The 16,005-nt window shown below is 38.6% G+C and overlaps 1 protein-coding gene across 2 annotated transcripts in view; it reads right to left on the bottom strand.

Moving 5' to 3' along the window:
- Positions 1–876: 876 nt before the first annotated feature.
- LOC149064685 (follistatin-related protein 5-like) overlaps positions 877–16,005 on the bottom strand; it is a 353,698-nt gene continuing 338,569 nt past the window's right edge. The window contains exons 5-15 of one of the 2 annotated variants that reach the window (XM_089254722.1): positions 15,663–15,923; positions 12,676–12,891; positions 6,882–7,048; positions 6,641–6,758; positions 5,593–5,751; positions 5,376–5,507; positions 5,003–5,262; positions 4,689–4,874; positions 4,155–4,335; positions 2,665–2,871; positions 877–1,887 (exon numbers count right to left, since the gene is read on the bottom strand). In XM_089254722.1, the coding sequence (XP_089110848.1) occupies positions 1,523–1,887; positions 2,665–2,871; positions 4,155–4,335; positions 4,689–4,874; positions 5,003–5,262; positions 5,376–5,507; positions 5,593–5,751; positions 6,641–6,758; positions 6,882–7,048; positions 12,676–12,891; positions 15,663–15,923 (2,252 nt within the window). In that variant the 3' untranslated portion in view covers positions 877–1,522. The remainder of the gene's footprint in view (positions 1,888–2,664; positions 2,872–4,154; positions 4,336–4,688; positions 4,875–5,002; positions 5,263–5,375; positions 5,508–5,592; positions 5,752–6,640; positions 6,759–6,881; positions 7,049–12,675; positions 12,892–15,662; positions 15,924–16,005) is intronic. The other variant, XM_089254723.1, reaches the window with a different exon arrangement.

Below are 16,005 nucleotides of genomic sequence, written 5' to 3'. Positions count from 1 at the left end.
TTTAGTGGATTTATGTTGGGGAGGGAGGTTCACATCACCTTTCGCATAATTTCATCCCGAATGGACAAAAACTGTGGTGTTAAGTAAACAGGTTTTAGTGATTTTTCCTCTATTGCCAGTAAAATATCAGTTTTTTTTTAAATTTTCAATATAAACAGGTTTTAAGAATGATAATGAGTTCTGAACTAACGAACATATGTATATATAAACAACTATATATATGTATATATTTATAAACAACTTCTACAATGATGTTGATTTTGCCTTTGGAATAGCCAATTGTGGAGGAGAAAATCTCAAGAAGTGTGTGAGGAGAATGAAGATGTCAATTTGATGACATACACTTCTCTGCGTCAATGAAAAATTGTCTATCTGGCAACAGGCCATCGTATAAGAAATTTAAACTAGTAAATGATTTTAAGATTTCAGCCCATTTCATTTTTGGGGAGGGGGCGTTAATTTCTTCCTCTGAGTTGAAATGTCGTTCATTTTTTTTTGTCTTCTAAAGTTTTCGGGGAACGGATCTCAGAAGTGAACTATTCAAGGGAGAAGACAAGTATCCGTCAACACACCAATCAATTTTTCAAAACGGTTAAGATATGTTTAAGATAATGATTTCTAAAACTTGTGCAATGTTGCGAGAGCCGTAATGAATGGGAAAAAAAATGGCTGAAGCCCACCAGTGATCATTCTGCTTCTTTACTGATGGACTGAATATAAAGTTCAGCTGGTATGCAACAGCTCACTAATTGACATGTAAAAGAAAGCTTGTCTTGTCAGTGATACAAGACAATAATGATGCTCACATATTATAATCAATGCATTCCCCCCCTATTGTGTTATTGACAATACAACAAATCAGGAGCTTGTTTTTCATTGGAAATAGCTATACTCGTTGAGGACAGAATGCAGTGAGTTTAATCTGTTTTTCAGTAATAACTAACAATAAAAGGGTTCTAATGAATTCATACCATACAGGTTTCTGTTGAAGAGACATTATTTTTAAATTGATAACAATAGATTTCTTGAGACAGAGATATAAATTATTATATATATATGTGTTGTTAGACATAGAGGTGGGTGACTCCGTGGAATCTGTAGTGCAACCAGATATTGAATTATCGCAACAAAAAAGAAATACCTATATGTACACATGCAGTTAAAATAATTTATTTCATTTTAACTCAGTCAATAATAATTAATTATCTCCCATGGATCCAAAATGGATATTGTATGGTTTTTATATCTAAAAATGCAACACCAAAGAGCAGAGAAAGAATGGTCTGTCTGTTTTTCATTGCGAAATAGAGGGAAGCAGATTCATAGAATGGCAATGAAGGAACTGTAATTCCAACAGTATTTTTTTATGTTATTTTTTTGAATTTATTTTTGGTAATTATTCCCGCCGTGTTGGTCTACATTCCCTGTGACCCTGTCAAGTCAGTGCAATCACACAACACACACACACAGACACACACAAGGAGCGAGTAGTTTTGCTAGTGCTATTTACAGTAAGTAAAGCTCATGGAGCTTTAACCCATACAACCATCCTCGGATGAACTGTGCTACCTATTTCACAATTGACAGTTCGAGTTTTTCCATTGATGACAAATATTGCTTCATTTGCTGTTGTCACCATGTAGGTACCGAAGACGCCGGCACTGGATATCGGCCGGTTGGTGTTTCCCCATTCTGCAACTAGGAAATCCATCGAGCGCCCGATGCCAGTTATCATCTCGACTTTGCCATCAGCAAGATTAACGAACAGTATGTCTTCTTTTGTTGAGGAGCTTGCGTAAAGATCATAGTTGTGAGTGGTACGAGAAGGAAAGAATGTGATGTCACTTATCTGAAGAGTAGTCTTCACGTCGAACAAAAAGCTTAGACCTAAAAGGGGGGAAAATACATTTTTCATCAGCTTAAAAATTTTCAAAAGTTAAAGTTAAAAATAGCCAGACATGACTTAGAGCCCTGGGTACATAGTAGAGACCTCAAGATAACAACCTTGCATTGCAATTAACATCAATCAAAGCATACATGTAAGATCTCCCCCCCCCCCCAGTGCAATACTTGCCCAGGTGTCCATAATGCTAATAGGGACCTAATTCTGCTTCCAGGTGAAAGTGTCATGGTCACTGATGGCCTTGGCCAGTATCTTCAAAAATATGTATAAACTGTGAAACTTATAAGAATATTTTTGAATAACAACGATATTACTTTCTGGTCTAGGAGATTCCTCATATTGATAATTTACATCAAAATAGGTCCCATCTATCTCCTTATAATAATAATTAATGACAATGACTGATCTCCTGAAATCTGTAAGGAGCCCAAGGGGGTCAATAGACCCTTGGTTAAGTACCCTCGACATATATCCTGACCAAACACATTTGACCAGGCACCATAGTATACCTTATCTCAATGAGGTTAAGTTTAGAAATTGCAAGTATGTGTGAGAGTCGTACAGGACAGCATTTTACCAGTGTACAGTTTAAATTTTTAGTTTTTGTAAGTTGGAAGATACCATTGAGAGAGAGATGAATGTGTGTGCTTATTGTATAGTGTGTAATTAATAACATAATGTAATTAAATACATTAAATACATCTGAAGAGTTTAAATTAATTACCCTAATTACATACAATGATAAAACAAAACTATTGTACCATTCTCTGTAATATGCTGAGCAACAATTACAACACTGTTGTTATTTCTCTCCAAAGTGACCACGTGCCTGGAATCGGGAGATACGTGAGGACGACCATATAGAGCAGTCTTATGAGCCAACACTGTATCTGTCAAATAATCCAAAACGATCTGTCCTGTTGGTCGATCTGTGACAGGTTCTCTGCACTCAAGTATTACAAAGCCACCTGTAAATAATTGCAAAAGAAATGGTCAATTCAATAATCAAGATGGATTGTGTTACATTCGGCTGTTAAATGAATTATTGTTTATATTGATGCAAAGGTTATATAAAGACAAGAAGGTAAATTACAGAACATGTCTATTTTCTGAATATTCATATATCTAAGTTGTGGTTAATATAAATATAAAATTTGATAATTTGTTTGTCTTATACAGAGGGTTGGTACCAGAGGGTTTTCAAACCATGAGGCGCACTTCCCTGAGGAGCTAGCTTTAGAAGTTTCATGGCAGAGGCATAAGAATTTCTAAATTTTTAGTGCTTTTTAATGCCTTACCTTAATTTAACAAAAAACAACAACATAGGATGAAGCGTAGGCAGTTATCATGCATCAAGGCACCGGACTGGTAGCGTGCCGAATTTCATTCTCTGCTTTTTTCTGACAGCTCCCTCAACATTAAAGTGTTGACAAAATCTGTGTTTACTCCGTCTGACTTAACCCTTAGATAACTAAATATTTGTCTAATAGACTACCGAGTAACACTGATTTAAGTTTAGTTACCTAGGGTTAAGCATGTTTACAAGTGATTAAGTAGCTAACTGAATTTTAAGTCATCAAGTGCTGGAAAGACTGTACCAACGCAAGTAATCAAGTAGTGGATGCTTATCGGATAATAGGAGGCTACGTCCACTGGTTCATGCTCATAGTGCCTATTCGACGAAAAAAATAGGCCTGTCTCTATTCTACTTATCTATTTAACCTGCCTACCAATGCCAGCTATATAGTTTTACCCCGGGTATAAAGATAGACAAGTTTAATTTTTGGAAGCACCAGGGAGCCACTGAATTAAAAAAAAAATGCTTGTAAATTCCTGATCTGTGTAGTACCATTTTAACACATGGACGAACCCGGGCATGGCCCAGGGACACAATTAGACCTAGTGCAATTTTCACGAGTAAGGATGTAAATTAGTCGGCAGGTATTTTTAGCTAGGTAGGGAAGGCCTTAGGAAAACCACCTTGCCCTGAGGCCTATGATGTGTTATCAAGATAACAATGCATACATGCTTGAAAATAACAAAATTCATTTCATAGAAATTCAGTGTGTTTAATTGCAAACGATTTACGGCCGAGTGTTCCATTTTTGTTATAAAGTATATTGGTAATATTTTCCATTGGGTTTGATTTTGAAATCGATACAATTGAACTACATAAAACAATCTGTATATATTAATAGTTACAATGCCCCTGAAAAATAATGTAATGATCATATATCCATACAAAGCTTACCAATAGTCGAGAAGTCAGCAGTTTTAGGCGCACAGTTATATGGTGTAAGATCAACAGTTTTGATGTACTTCATTGCCTGCAAGTCAATTTTATACATTCCCCTCTGATTTGTATGAACGACATATCCATATTTCCATCCATGACCAAGGTCTTGTAATGGTGGGATGAACAGCCCACTTACCTGCAAAAAACATGAGAACAAGCCATTTGAGACATATGAGGCATTATCTGAACATTTGAAAGTTTACTGGTAACAACATATATTGAGCTGGTCTCCTATTTGAAAAAGTCTCTCCGCAGAGAGAGAAGGCAGATTTTCAATACAATACATAAAAAGAAAATTCAGTCATCTGCCATCTATAACATGAAAAAAGATATCTACACCACTAGAACACAAAATATTCAATAAATACGTTAGGACCACACACACACTCACAACACACGTTCCAATATGTACCGATTCATTAGAAATTCGCCAGTGTAATGTTTGTGAAATGCATGCACAGTTAAGTATGTAGCCTATAAGACACATACCAGATCGAAATGACCGTCAACTGGTTCAGGATGAACAGTATGGTGCTTCTTCTTCTGACTCGCATCTCTAATGATTTGTATTGTCTTGGTCCCTCGATCTTCTTTGCCCCTCCAGCACAACACCCACACTTGATCCAGATGAGGCACGTAATGAACATCAACGGGGACCTTATCTGTTACAACAACCTAGATATATTTGAATTTTTTATCGAACTGAGGAGATAAACAAATCCTTATACCTAGAAAGTTTAGACGTACACATGCAGAATGACATGCGCAGTAATATCTATGTCTTGAAAAAAAAAAGTACTTACATCTACAACTACCATCTGAACTCTTGAAATGATTAGTATCCTATCTTTCGTAGGCTGAGAGACATACACATAACGATCGGCAACGTTTATGGCTTTTCCCCAAGAGCAATTTATGCCCCTGTCACCACAAACATATTCTTGGGTTCCTGGTATGACATCCGTGCTTTGGATTTGGTGGTATAGCCTGCAGTTATCCGGGTCATAAACCGAAACACCCCAATCATGGAAAGCAAAGAAACGGCGTTCTTCCGATGGCGCAGCTGTGAGGACAATAGAAAAATTCTTAAAACTTCTCCCTACTTATTAATATACATGCAAACATATTATTGAGTATACATGAGCATACAAATAACTTGTATAAGACTCAGCTTACTAGGGGTAGGCTGGTCTTGAACAATCAAAGATGTAATGTCTCTGGTACTGCCCGCTGGATTACTAGCAACACACATGTAAGCTCCAGTATCACTGTATGTTATTTTTCCAACCAGCAATGCTGTGCCGTTACCTGAATGAAACATTGGAGCCGATGAGAATTATTCATCATGAATTTAGATAAGAAAAATAAAAAAACAACCATGATCTTAATTTACCGATGACTGTGTATTTATCCGTCATCAATTTCAGTTCTTCGTCATTCTTCAGCCAAGATACTTGAGGTGTTGGGACACCAATCACGTGGCATTCCATCTGGGCAAGCTCTCCGGGTGCTCTCGATTGAAGTTTAGGTATGACGTGTACCTCTGGTATCGCTGAAGAAATAAACAAAATGTGTATGATAATTATTCATCTTCATAACAAAAAAAAAGCTCACATACTCTTTCTCCCTTTTTAGTATATTTTCTTTCATCATATAAGGACATTCTTCAGCCAAGGTTACCAGATTTCATCATTTATGAGGACATGTCCTCACAGTGTTTTAAGCGTTAAAGTGTTTAGTCATTTCTTTTCAAAAAAGAAAAAGCACTATGAAACAAAAACCTGTTCATTTTAGTAGGTGTTTATTTACTTTTTTGTCACGCATATTCAAACTCTCTGAGGAAATTCAGGGCTGAACTTACTCTTTATTAAAAAAGTACGCTTTCCCCATAAAAAAAAAGGACTGTGCACAAAAGGAACCAATGTTTTGGTTGGAAAACAATTGTTTTTCTTTGTTGATACAGAGGTGATATCTGTGTTATGACGTCGTCAAGAGTGCAGGCTCATGCGTCATCATTTCGAAGTTTTAGAATATGGCAACCCTCTGTCAAAGACCCGAACAAAATAAAAAATAGCAGTTCTGTTTTAATTGGAAAACTATTAGGGGTTTTTGTAAGTATAGTGGGGCCCATCTGTTGTGAACAGGCATAAGGTATGTTACTAAGGGAGCACAAGTATGCGTCCTCATTTTTTAGTTTCAGAATCTGGTGACCCTATCTTCAGCCAGGGCCGTCTTAAGAGCATCATGCTTCCCCTCCCCCCTGAGCCAAGTGAGTTTTCTGAGGCCTTACCTGGCTAAAAATGCTTGCCTACAAATTTGCATGCTTACTTTAAAAAATTTAAATCAGATCTTTCATTTTTATGAGGCCTCCTGGCCGTGCCCGGGTGGGCCCATGCATTATGAGGGCACTGTCTTCAGCCCATATAAACAAAAACACTTACTCTGTACGTGGAGCACATGAGTCTGAATAACATCCCTGTTATGCTGAGCATGGCACGTGTAATTTCCACCGTGTATCAATTGAACGTTGGTCAAGTAGAGGGATCCATCGACAAATACCTATATAAAATAAATAAATATGTGTCAAGTTTAGACCACTTATATACATGATTTATATTCACAGTACCAAAATAACAGAACTTACATGCAATACATAGTTCCAAAACAAATAACAATGAATACCTTGATTTCTTCTTCATTCAAAGCAGCCAAATCCATATCGTTTCGTCTCCAGAGTATCGGAGGTGGAGGGGTTCCCGTAACATCACATTTGATCTCGACATTATCCCCTACCCGTGCAGTGACATGGTTAACTTCTAATGCTTTATCGAGACTGACTACAGATACACCTGCAACGGAAGAATTTTACATGAGCCAATCAAAGTTATTTTCCTTCAAGTTATTTTTACCTATTTTCCTTCAGAGTGTTTTGAAGCGAGACTAGGGTTACCAGATATTTTCCGTTTATGGTGACGTGTCCTCATTTTAATGTAATTTTAAGCATCCTCATATAGTTTCTGAAATTTCTTCCCTTTTACCCTCATATCCAGAATTTTTATTTATTTCTGGGGAGGGAGAAAAAAGTGCACTGCGAAACAGCTACTATCTCTTCCTTGGTGTGTGTGTGTCTCTGTATGTCCTCCCATATATTTACACGCTTTATGTAATCACTGTCAAAATTCGCAGAAAATTCGCCAAGCCGAATGAGCGCACCTCACAAATAATATACATTTATTTAACATGATTTTTTTTCCTTTCAAGGGATCCTGCCCCGGGGCTCCAAGAAGGCACTCTACGGCCCTGCCGTCTACGTTTCAATGCTCAAGCAATATGTCGCACATACTGTACAAGGCCCTTGGCCAGACATTTTAAGGGCCTTTTCTATGGTGAATTAATAGCAGAGGAAAAAATGATGTCCAGGATCTCCCGGCTGGAGCCTTATCAGTGTACATATTTAGATTTATAAAATTTTACAGTTGTAACATTCACTGGATTTTTGTTTTCAAAACTAGTGTTAAATAATTAAAATTGCATGGTAAAAATGGAAAAATGGTCAATTATTCTGTTTCATGATCATAATAATTTCCTTGCAGTAAAAAAAAATTTAAAAGGGACTTTTGCTATTCAATCTTATTAAATATAACGCATTTTCAAAGATTTCGAGATCAAATTTCGCGCCCATATTACGAATCGCGGTAGAACTGCTGCCATCTACAGTTATCATGGCAAAACCTATTCGATGTTTTGAGCATTAACGTTACTGTTAAGATGGCAGCCAAGTCCTATAAATCAAATAAATAGTTTTCGATTTTTACATGGGCCCGGGAAATTTGAATTGGGAGGAAAAATCGATCAATATATACAGTACCAATGACCATATGACCTGACTTTTCAGGATGGTGTCCCGTTTTTCCAAAGAAGCTTATTTGGACTCGTAATACAAACTCTCATTTAGTTATTTTGAGCTGGTTTCTCCCGCTTACTTATTTATAATTTCTCTTATTTACTTTTTTGCCGGTTCTCAAATTATTTCTCCCATTTGTTTATTTTTTGCCAATTATTTCTCTTCTTTATTTATTGCTGGTTCGGAAATTTATTCTCAAATTTATTTTTTGCCGAACCGCGAATAACTTCTTCCACTTATTTATTTATTATCCCTTTACTTAATGAGAAATAATAAATGAATAAGTAGAGAAATAATAAATGAATAAGTAGAGAAATAATAAATGAATAAGTAGAAAATAATAAATGAATAAGTAGAGAAATAATAAATGAATAAGTAGAGAAATAATAAATGAATAAGTAGAGAAATAATGAGAAACAATAAATAAATAAGTAGAGAAATAATAAATAAATAAGTAGAGAAATAATAAATGAATAAGTAGAGAAATAATAAATGAATAAGTAGAGAAATAATAAATGAATAAGTAGAGAAATAATAAATGAATAAGTAGAGAAATAATAAATGAATAAGTAGAGAAATAATAAATGAATAAGTAGAGAAATAATAAATGAATAAGTAGAGAAATAATAAATGAATAAGTAGAGAAATAATAAATGAATAAGTAGAGAAATAATAAATGAATAAGTAGAGAAATAATAAATGAATAAGTAGAGAAATAATAAATGAATAAGTAGAGAAATAATGAGAAATAATAAATAAATAAGTAGAGAAATAATGAGAAATAATAAATAAATAAGTAGAGAAATAATGGTAAATAATAAATGAAAACGTATGGAAATAATAAATATTATTTCTCATTATTTCTCTACTTTTTTATTTATTGTTTCTCTACTTATTTATTTATTATTTCTCCCCTTTATCTATTACTTTTCTGATTTACTTTTTTTACTGGTCCTCAAATTAAATCTCCTATTAATTTTTTGCCGGTCTGCAAATTATTTCTCTCCCTTTATTTATTGCTGTTCTGCAAATTTATTTCCCCATTCCCTTTTTTCTGGTCAGCAAATTAATTATTTCTCTCATTCATTTATCAATTATTTCTCCAATTTACTTTTTTTGACTGACCTAAAATTAATTCTTCTATTATTAATTTTTTGCCCGGTCCTCCCACATTTCCAGTCATTTATTTATTATATTTCTCATTTCCCCCTTTTTTTTGCCGGTCTGCAAATTATTCCTCACATTTCTGCCATTCCGCGCAAATCATTTTCAGTTGCTAAAAATAACACTGATTCGTGAAAGGAAACGGGTACTAGAGACCTATGAAATACTGCTATGAATGAAATAAATTGAAATTTGTTATGTAGACGCCTTAACATGTAAAAGTTACTAATCGAATATAATTAACTGAATATCAGAGTGGGGAAAAAAATAGTAAATGACGACAAAAAAAACGCAATTTTTTCACGGTTTTTTTTTAATTTCCAAAAAATTGTCCCGGAAAATCCGGGACAGCAGAGAAAACGTTCATTTTAACGAACGAAAAACCTTTTGTAATTTGCTGCGAATGACAGTGATTCGGAACGAAATAGATTTTTACCTCCGACACTCTCACTCTCTCTCTCTCTCTCTCACGATCTCCATTCTTAATGGACGACCAGAAAAATTCGTAGTTACTATGTAGAAAGCATAGGCTAATATCCTGAAGGGAAGGAGGGATGTAGTAGATGTACAGGGCGAAGGGGGGAAAAAAATTCCACATCCACAGGCGAAGCTCCTCAGTGAGAAAGAGAGGAGTCAGAGGGGAAGAAGCTTAAAATTAATGAAAATTCGCTCTCTGTCTGGAATTAAATGAGGCAAAGCGTAGAAAATGTAGAGTAGAGAGAGAGAGAGTAGAAGAGAGAGAACATTGGTTCCCTTTCGACAAAATTACAAGAGGGAGCGAGAGTACATTTTCATTAACTGGTTTTAATAGAAATGCGACAGACAGTGAAATGCATTCCGAATGGATATTTCCCCCCCCCCCCCCCAAGAAAAATATCTATAATTTTGTAAAAAAAAAAACTTTCGTTCGAAGACTTCATTAACTCGATGGTCATGTATAGATAGCGCCACCGGCTATTATTCGTCATTGGTGGTTAAATAAAAAAAGCGCAATGATCGAAAATGATTGATTGGTCATTAATGTTTCCCAATGTTTTCGTATTTGGAAAGTATCGAAGTAATTACTTGTGGGTAGGAAACATTTCGTAACGGACACTCACCATTAGCGGAAGATTTTAAATTTAGGATAAATTGGGCTACAATGTATTTACTCACAGTACCTTCTTAAAAGCATGGGCCCACCCGGGCACAACCCGGGGGTCCCTCACGAGATCTGGTTAAAATTTTCTCGAGAGTGAGTAATATTGTAAGTTGTAAATTGGTGAGCGGGTATTCCTAGTCAGGTGAAGGTCTTTCTTTTGGTCGTTTGCTCTCTTGGTCACTCCCATGCTTATACGCTCTCTAGGATGATTTCGATGTTCACACACTTTCTAGGTCACACTTTTGGTCGCTTACTGACCTGTCTTTTGGTCATTCCCGCGCTTGCACACTGTTTTGGTCCTTAACGTGCTAGCTTCCATTGTAGATAACTCTTTTGTTCACTCACTTACCTGGCCCCTTGCTCTCTATGTTACTCTTTTGGTTACTCATATACTTGCACCCACTGTGGTTCACCCTTTTGGCCACGATATAGTCCCTCACCTGAAGTAGGCAAAGGTGGATTTATAGTTTTTACCTCCTGTGGGCAATACAAATTTTGCCTTCCTTCTACCATTCTACTATTTTTTTTGACCAGTCATTGCTCAAATTTACAACTCCTCCGAACTTGCCACTCTGGGATATAGTGCCAGCTAGGCACCCCTCCCCCACCCATTGTAAATAACCCTCTGCTTATTATGATGCTCTTGAGATGGCCTTGATTTCATTACATATCAACGGATACACGCCATCTGAAGACAAAACTTTTGACTCAAAGGGTGTCTATTGTCCAGCGATTCCTCTGTATGGTGAAGAATGTGAGGTTGTGGTAGGAAATAGACAGAGATTTGTAATGTAACGGTCCTTGTATCCTAAATAAGATCCTCTGAGCCGGTGATTTTCAACCTGGGACCATATGTCCGTCCGTCCCGTGGTCCTGGGATATTCTATGGGGGGGGGGGGAGAGTAGGGATGACCATGGGTGAAAATCAGATGGGGGGGGGGGGTGAGCAACTAAAAGCGGTAGAAGTGGCCACATAAAGCTGTGAAGAAAATGAAGCTTGCAAGTTAAACATGGTGAGGAAAAATGGTGACTGCTTTCAGAATCTAGCAGAGCTGTCCGAAGAACCAGGGGGGCCGTCTCAACTCTTGGGCCCATGCGGAAATGACTGAGAATCTAACACCTCTTTGGGGCTTGCACGATGAGATCTCGTACTGCAGTGCTAGATTTTCTAATGTAAGTACAGTCAAACCTCGTTAGTACGTCACCTGGTTAACACGTCACTCCACTTACCGGGTCACTTTTGGGAAGTCCGAATTGTCCTCGGGCAGGAATTGGCACAGCTATGGCTTACTCTGTTTAACGAGTCACTCCGCTTTCTAAGTCATATTTTTGCTCTCCCAAGAGTGACTCATTAACGAGGTTTGACTGTACTTAAATATGTAAACTGTTACTTCCAGCTAAGCATTGGGATCCCAGACCATTCCTTTGCCAAAAAGGCCTATGATGTAGAGACGGCCATGCATAAAAATCCCCACAAGAAGGAAGCTCACTGAACTATAGCCTAAGGTTGACGTGGACAAGTATACATCGGATCATCCAGTATTTTCCACAGACCAATTTCCCCCCCCCCATATAATTCGGCCCTTGAGAGGGATTATCGCCCACCTTCTGGATCCTGGCCCAGGGTTCCACAGATCGATCTTAATTGTAAAGTTTTTGTGAATTATAAATTTAGTTTTTATTAAACTCAATTCGTAAAGTAGAGAGGATCTCGCTCTTAGATGAGAGTAGGGGGGCCTTGTATAAGACGGGGGGAGGGCACGAGAAGTAAATATTATCCAAAAATGGGGCTGGAGGCATGGACTGAGGGGGCAAAGTTGAGGAACACTGCTCTAGGCAAGTGATTCTCAACTTGCGGTTGATGGAGGTGAGATGAATTTCACCGTCTGCGATTTTTGATCGAACACATGAACAAAATTAAAATTAATTAATTCCAAACAAAAAATAAATCAATAGACCATCTCAAAGTCCCGATAGAGGGCACTAATAGTAAGGAAATGGCTTATAATGGCTTATAAGGACGCCTTATGCAATTTCTAAAAAAAAATTAATCTACAAAAGTAACCTATTGAATATGATGTAAAGTAAGTTATATAAGCATACATGAGGAAAGCTGTTAGGTGTGGATTGGACAGTCTAAGCAGCGCTAAGAATAAAAACTACTGATCTGGAAACACACATAATATGCAGACAAACATGCAAATGCTTATAAGCGGGTACTGACAGGTATGGATAAAAGGATAAGAAAGTGGCGGGGTTCGACTTACTGTATAACTTACTGAATGCGAGGTAAAACTCGTTGATGGTCATCTTGCCGTCGTGGTCGGTGTCGTCGAACAGCAGCATATCGGCCAGTATGCACGACGAAGACAGCTGGCCCAGGTGATCCTTCTCGGCCGCTTGCCATAGTTCCTCGGCTTCCAGGAGACCGTTGTTGTTCTGGTCGTAATGGGAGAACATGATGCTGACTAGGTACTCGTTCCCTGAGAAGTAACGACCATGGAAAGAATTAGTCTTGACCAGTGGTTCCCACTTAGGGGTGACTGGAACCCCAGGGGTCCACAGCTTTTTTATTGGGGGGGATGTCCATGGCCAAACTGCGGAATTTTATAATATTTTCTGAGTTGAAAAAAAAGTAATATAAAAATAAATTACTCAAAAAGAAACGTTTTAATTAAAAATTAACGCACATAATCACCGCTGCCACGTTGACAAACTGCAGTAGTAATATTGTAATGATTTGTCTTGCAGGGATATGTCTCGAAAGGAGTACGGAACGTTGTTTTAGTTTTTTTGAAGTACAAGCCCCCGGCCCGGCGCCCCCAGTCCTCGATCCCTACGATTGGGACTCCAGACTCAAAATCTCTAAAGAGTCCGGGCGTCCTACCACCACCACCAGTCCGGGCAACCAGCGAGTACCCCAGCCCAAATCCATCCCAGAAGGGGCCCACGAACCCAAAAACAACAGCGGGAGTAGTCACCCACATACCCCCGGAGACCCGACCCCACAAACATACATTTATATTACTGGATAGGATGTCCCTGCATTCAAGAACATTCTCGCTGATAGACGGCAATGAAGCCGTCGGCTGCGATAAATGGAGGTCCATGACAGACACCGAGATTTCCGTGAGTCTACGACTAAAAATGAGGGGTCCATGGCAGACACCAAGATTTCCGGGGAGGAGGAAGGGTCCAACACTAAAAGTATTTGAGAACCGCTGGCATCCTGGGGACGGGTTTTGCTTGGTCCATTCCGCATTGAAAACATCTTTAGCATTGATTAGTCAGAGAGCTAAATTTTTTGCCGCTTAAGTTTCGACTAGAATCTTCATTCGACTACAAGTCATATGATGTATTTAGCCCGCGCCCTCAAAAACGTAATTTTGTAAAAATGAACTAAGTGGCACGTTTCACTAAAGTGACCCGCGGCACATTCTCAGATCACTTGAGTTGCCTATGACATATTCTCAGATCACCTGAGTTGCCCACGACATATTCTCAGATTACAGCAGTCAACAGCGAGAGCCACGAGTCGTTTTAGTGATCTGAATATGGGTGTCATGGGTCACTCGAGTGATCTGTGAATGTGCTGCGGGTCACTGGAGTGGTCTGCAAATATGCCGCGGGTCCGTTAAGTGATCTGGGAATGTAACGTGCCACGGGTCACTTAAGTGATGTAGAACTGTACCGCGAATCACTTGAGTGATCTGGGAATGCGCCATTTAGTTAATCTTTACAAAATTAGGTTTGAGGTCGAAGGCCACATCATATGACTCCAGAGAACCACATTTGGCCCGCGGCCAGTGGATCTAGCATGTATATGTCTTAGAGCATTTATTAGATGGTTCGTAACGATTTCCCATGATTTTCAACTCCATTCTGTTTTTAATGATTATTCAGCTTCACCGAAAAATGTCTCCCGTAAATGACAGGTAATTTCCTCGCTCAACCGAACGAGCACAAAACGTCGCTGTGAACCTCATTCCCCAAAAGAAAAAGCTGGATTTTGAAATTACGTCCAGGAAAATTTTCTCGACGTTACAATAAGAATCTGTACATTATCATTGGGGGGGGGGGGGAGGCGTGGAAGGACGTTTATACAAAATTATTGGATGTAACTAAACTATTGTATACATTTTTTTTAATGGATCTTCTTCACCCACCCTTACGATGCATCAGCTTACTCCCAGGATATTAACATTTTTACGAGCCAAAAAACAGTAGGGATTTTGGAATGGGTTGCATGGTTTTTATAATCGTTACTCCCCCCCCCCCCCCCCGCAACGTGTATATATTTTCGGAGTTATACTGAACATAATGATACTGACATGAATCCCCCCTTAGTTCACCTCCTCTTCCTAACCAGAACATGGCCCACTGCTATGTAGCCTTAGTTCCCTGACAGGAAAAATAACCGACAACAGTTTGCCATCGATATTTCGAGTGAGTGACCGAGTAAGTGAGCAAGCGGGAGAATGGTTAAGCAAGTGGGTGATCGAGAAAGTGAGTAAGTGGGCAATTGAATGAGTGAGAAAGTGAGTGAATCAGTGAGCGAGTGAGAAAGTGAGTGAATCAGTGAGCGAGTGGGAAAGTGAGAAAATCAGTCACTCACCTACTTGCTCATGCAACTTTACTCACTTTCTTACCTCCCGAGTTCCTTTATTCACTTACTTTCTGAACCATCCACTCGCCTATCCATTCTCACATTTGCTCACTGATTCGGTCACTCACTTGATCTCTCGATGGTGAACTGTTACACCACCTCCTATATATGCTTAGGAAGCCCCTGAACGCGTCACAGTTGAAGAATATAGGAGGTACTGGCTGTTGTCGGTGAATATCCTGTCGATGTGTTTTCTTTACAATGAATTTTCCGTCGATAGAATTTCGGTGAATTTTCTATGAATAGCTGACGATCACTTCCTTAAGGCGTATCGGGCCACGCCCAATATGGCTACGAGTGGTTGATAATGCATGTAATTAAAGAGGTGGCAGTGTTCGATGTGCCGTCTTAACGCATGGGCCCATCCGGGCATGGCCAGGGGGGCTTCATAAAAATGAGATCGGGTTCAAATTTTTGAGAGTAACCATGTTAATTAGTAAACATTCATTTCTTGCCAAGTAGGGTGGACCTCAGAAAAATCACTTTTTCGGGGATCCCATGATGCTTTTTAAGACAACCCTGGGTTTGAACCAAAAGACAGAAAGAGAAAAAAATTTAAATATTGTGTTTCAAAAACAATGCTCTCACCACCAGGCTTCTTGCTATCCGTGAGCTTGGCATTGTTATACAGCAACAGGTTCTCTTTCATGAAGTCGTATTCCTGCTGACTGCAATCCCTCTGAGGGAGCTCCGACCCGATCCCTTCGACGGACGTCGTGGGAACCGTCGTGGTCTTGGCCTCCGGTTGGGGCAAGTTTGTCCATGACGACGGCACCTCCGTCTTCTGTTCCGTCGTCAGAGTCGTGAGGACGTCTTCGGCGTCCGTCGTGGTAGTCGTCTCGATTTCCGCTATTGAGTTACGGAAGCAGAAGGAGGTTCGATAAGTACCAAGATTTAACCAATACTTTTTAATTAGACACGAATCGATTAT

This window comes from Pholcus phalangioides, unplaced genomic scaffold (assembly GCF_987345545.1).
Source record: "Pholcus phalangioides strain wild (caught in Gottingen) unplaced genomic scaffold, Ppha-v1.0 ptg000042l_1, whole genome shotgun sequence".
NCBI lineage: Eukaryota > Metazoa > Arthropoda > Arachnida > Araneae > Pholcidae > Pholcus > Pholcus phalangioides.
This window is presented reverse-complemented; position numbering and strand designations above follow the sequence as displayed.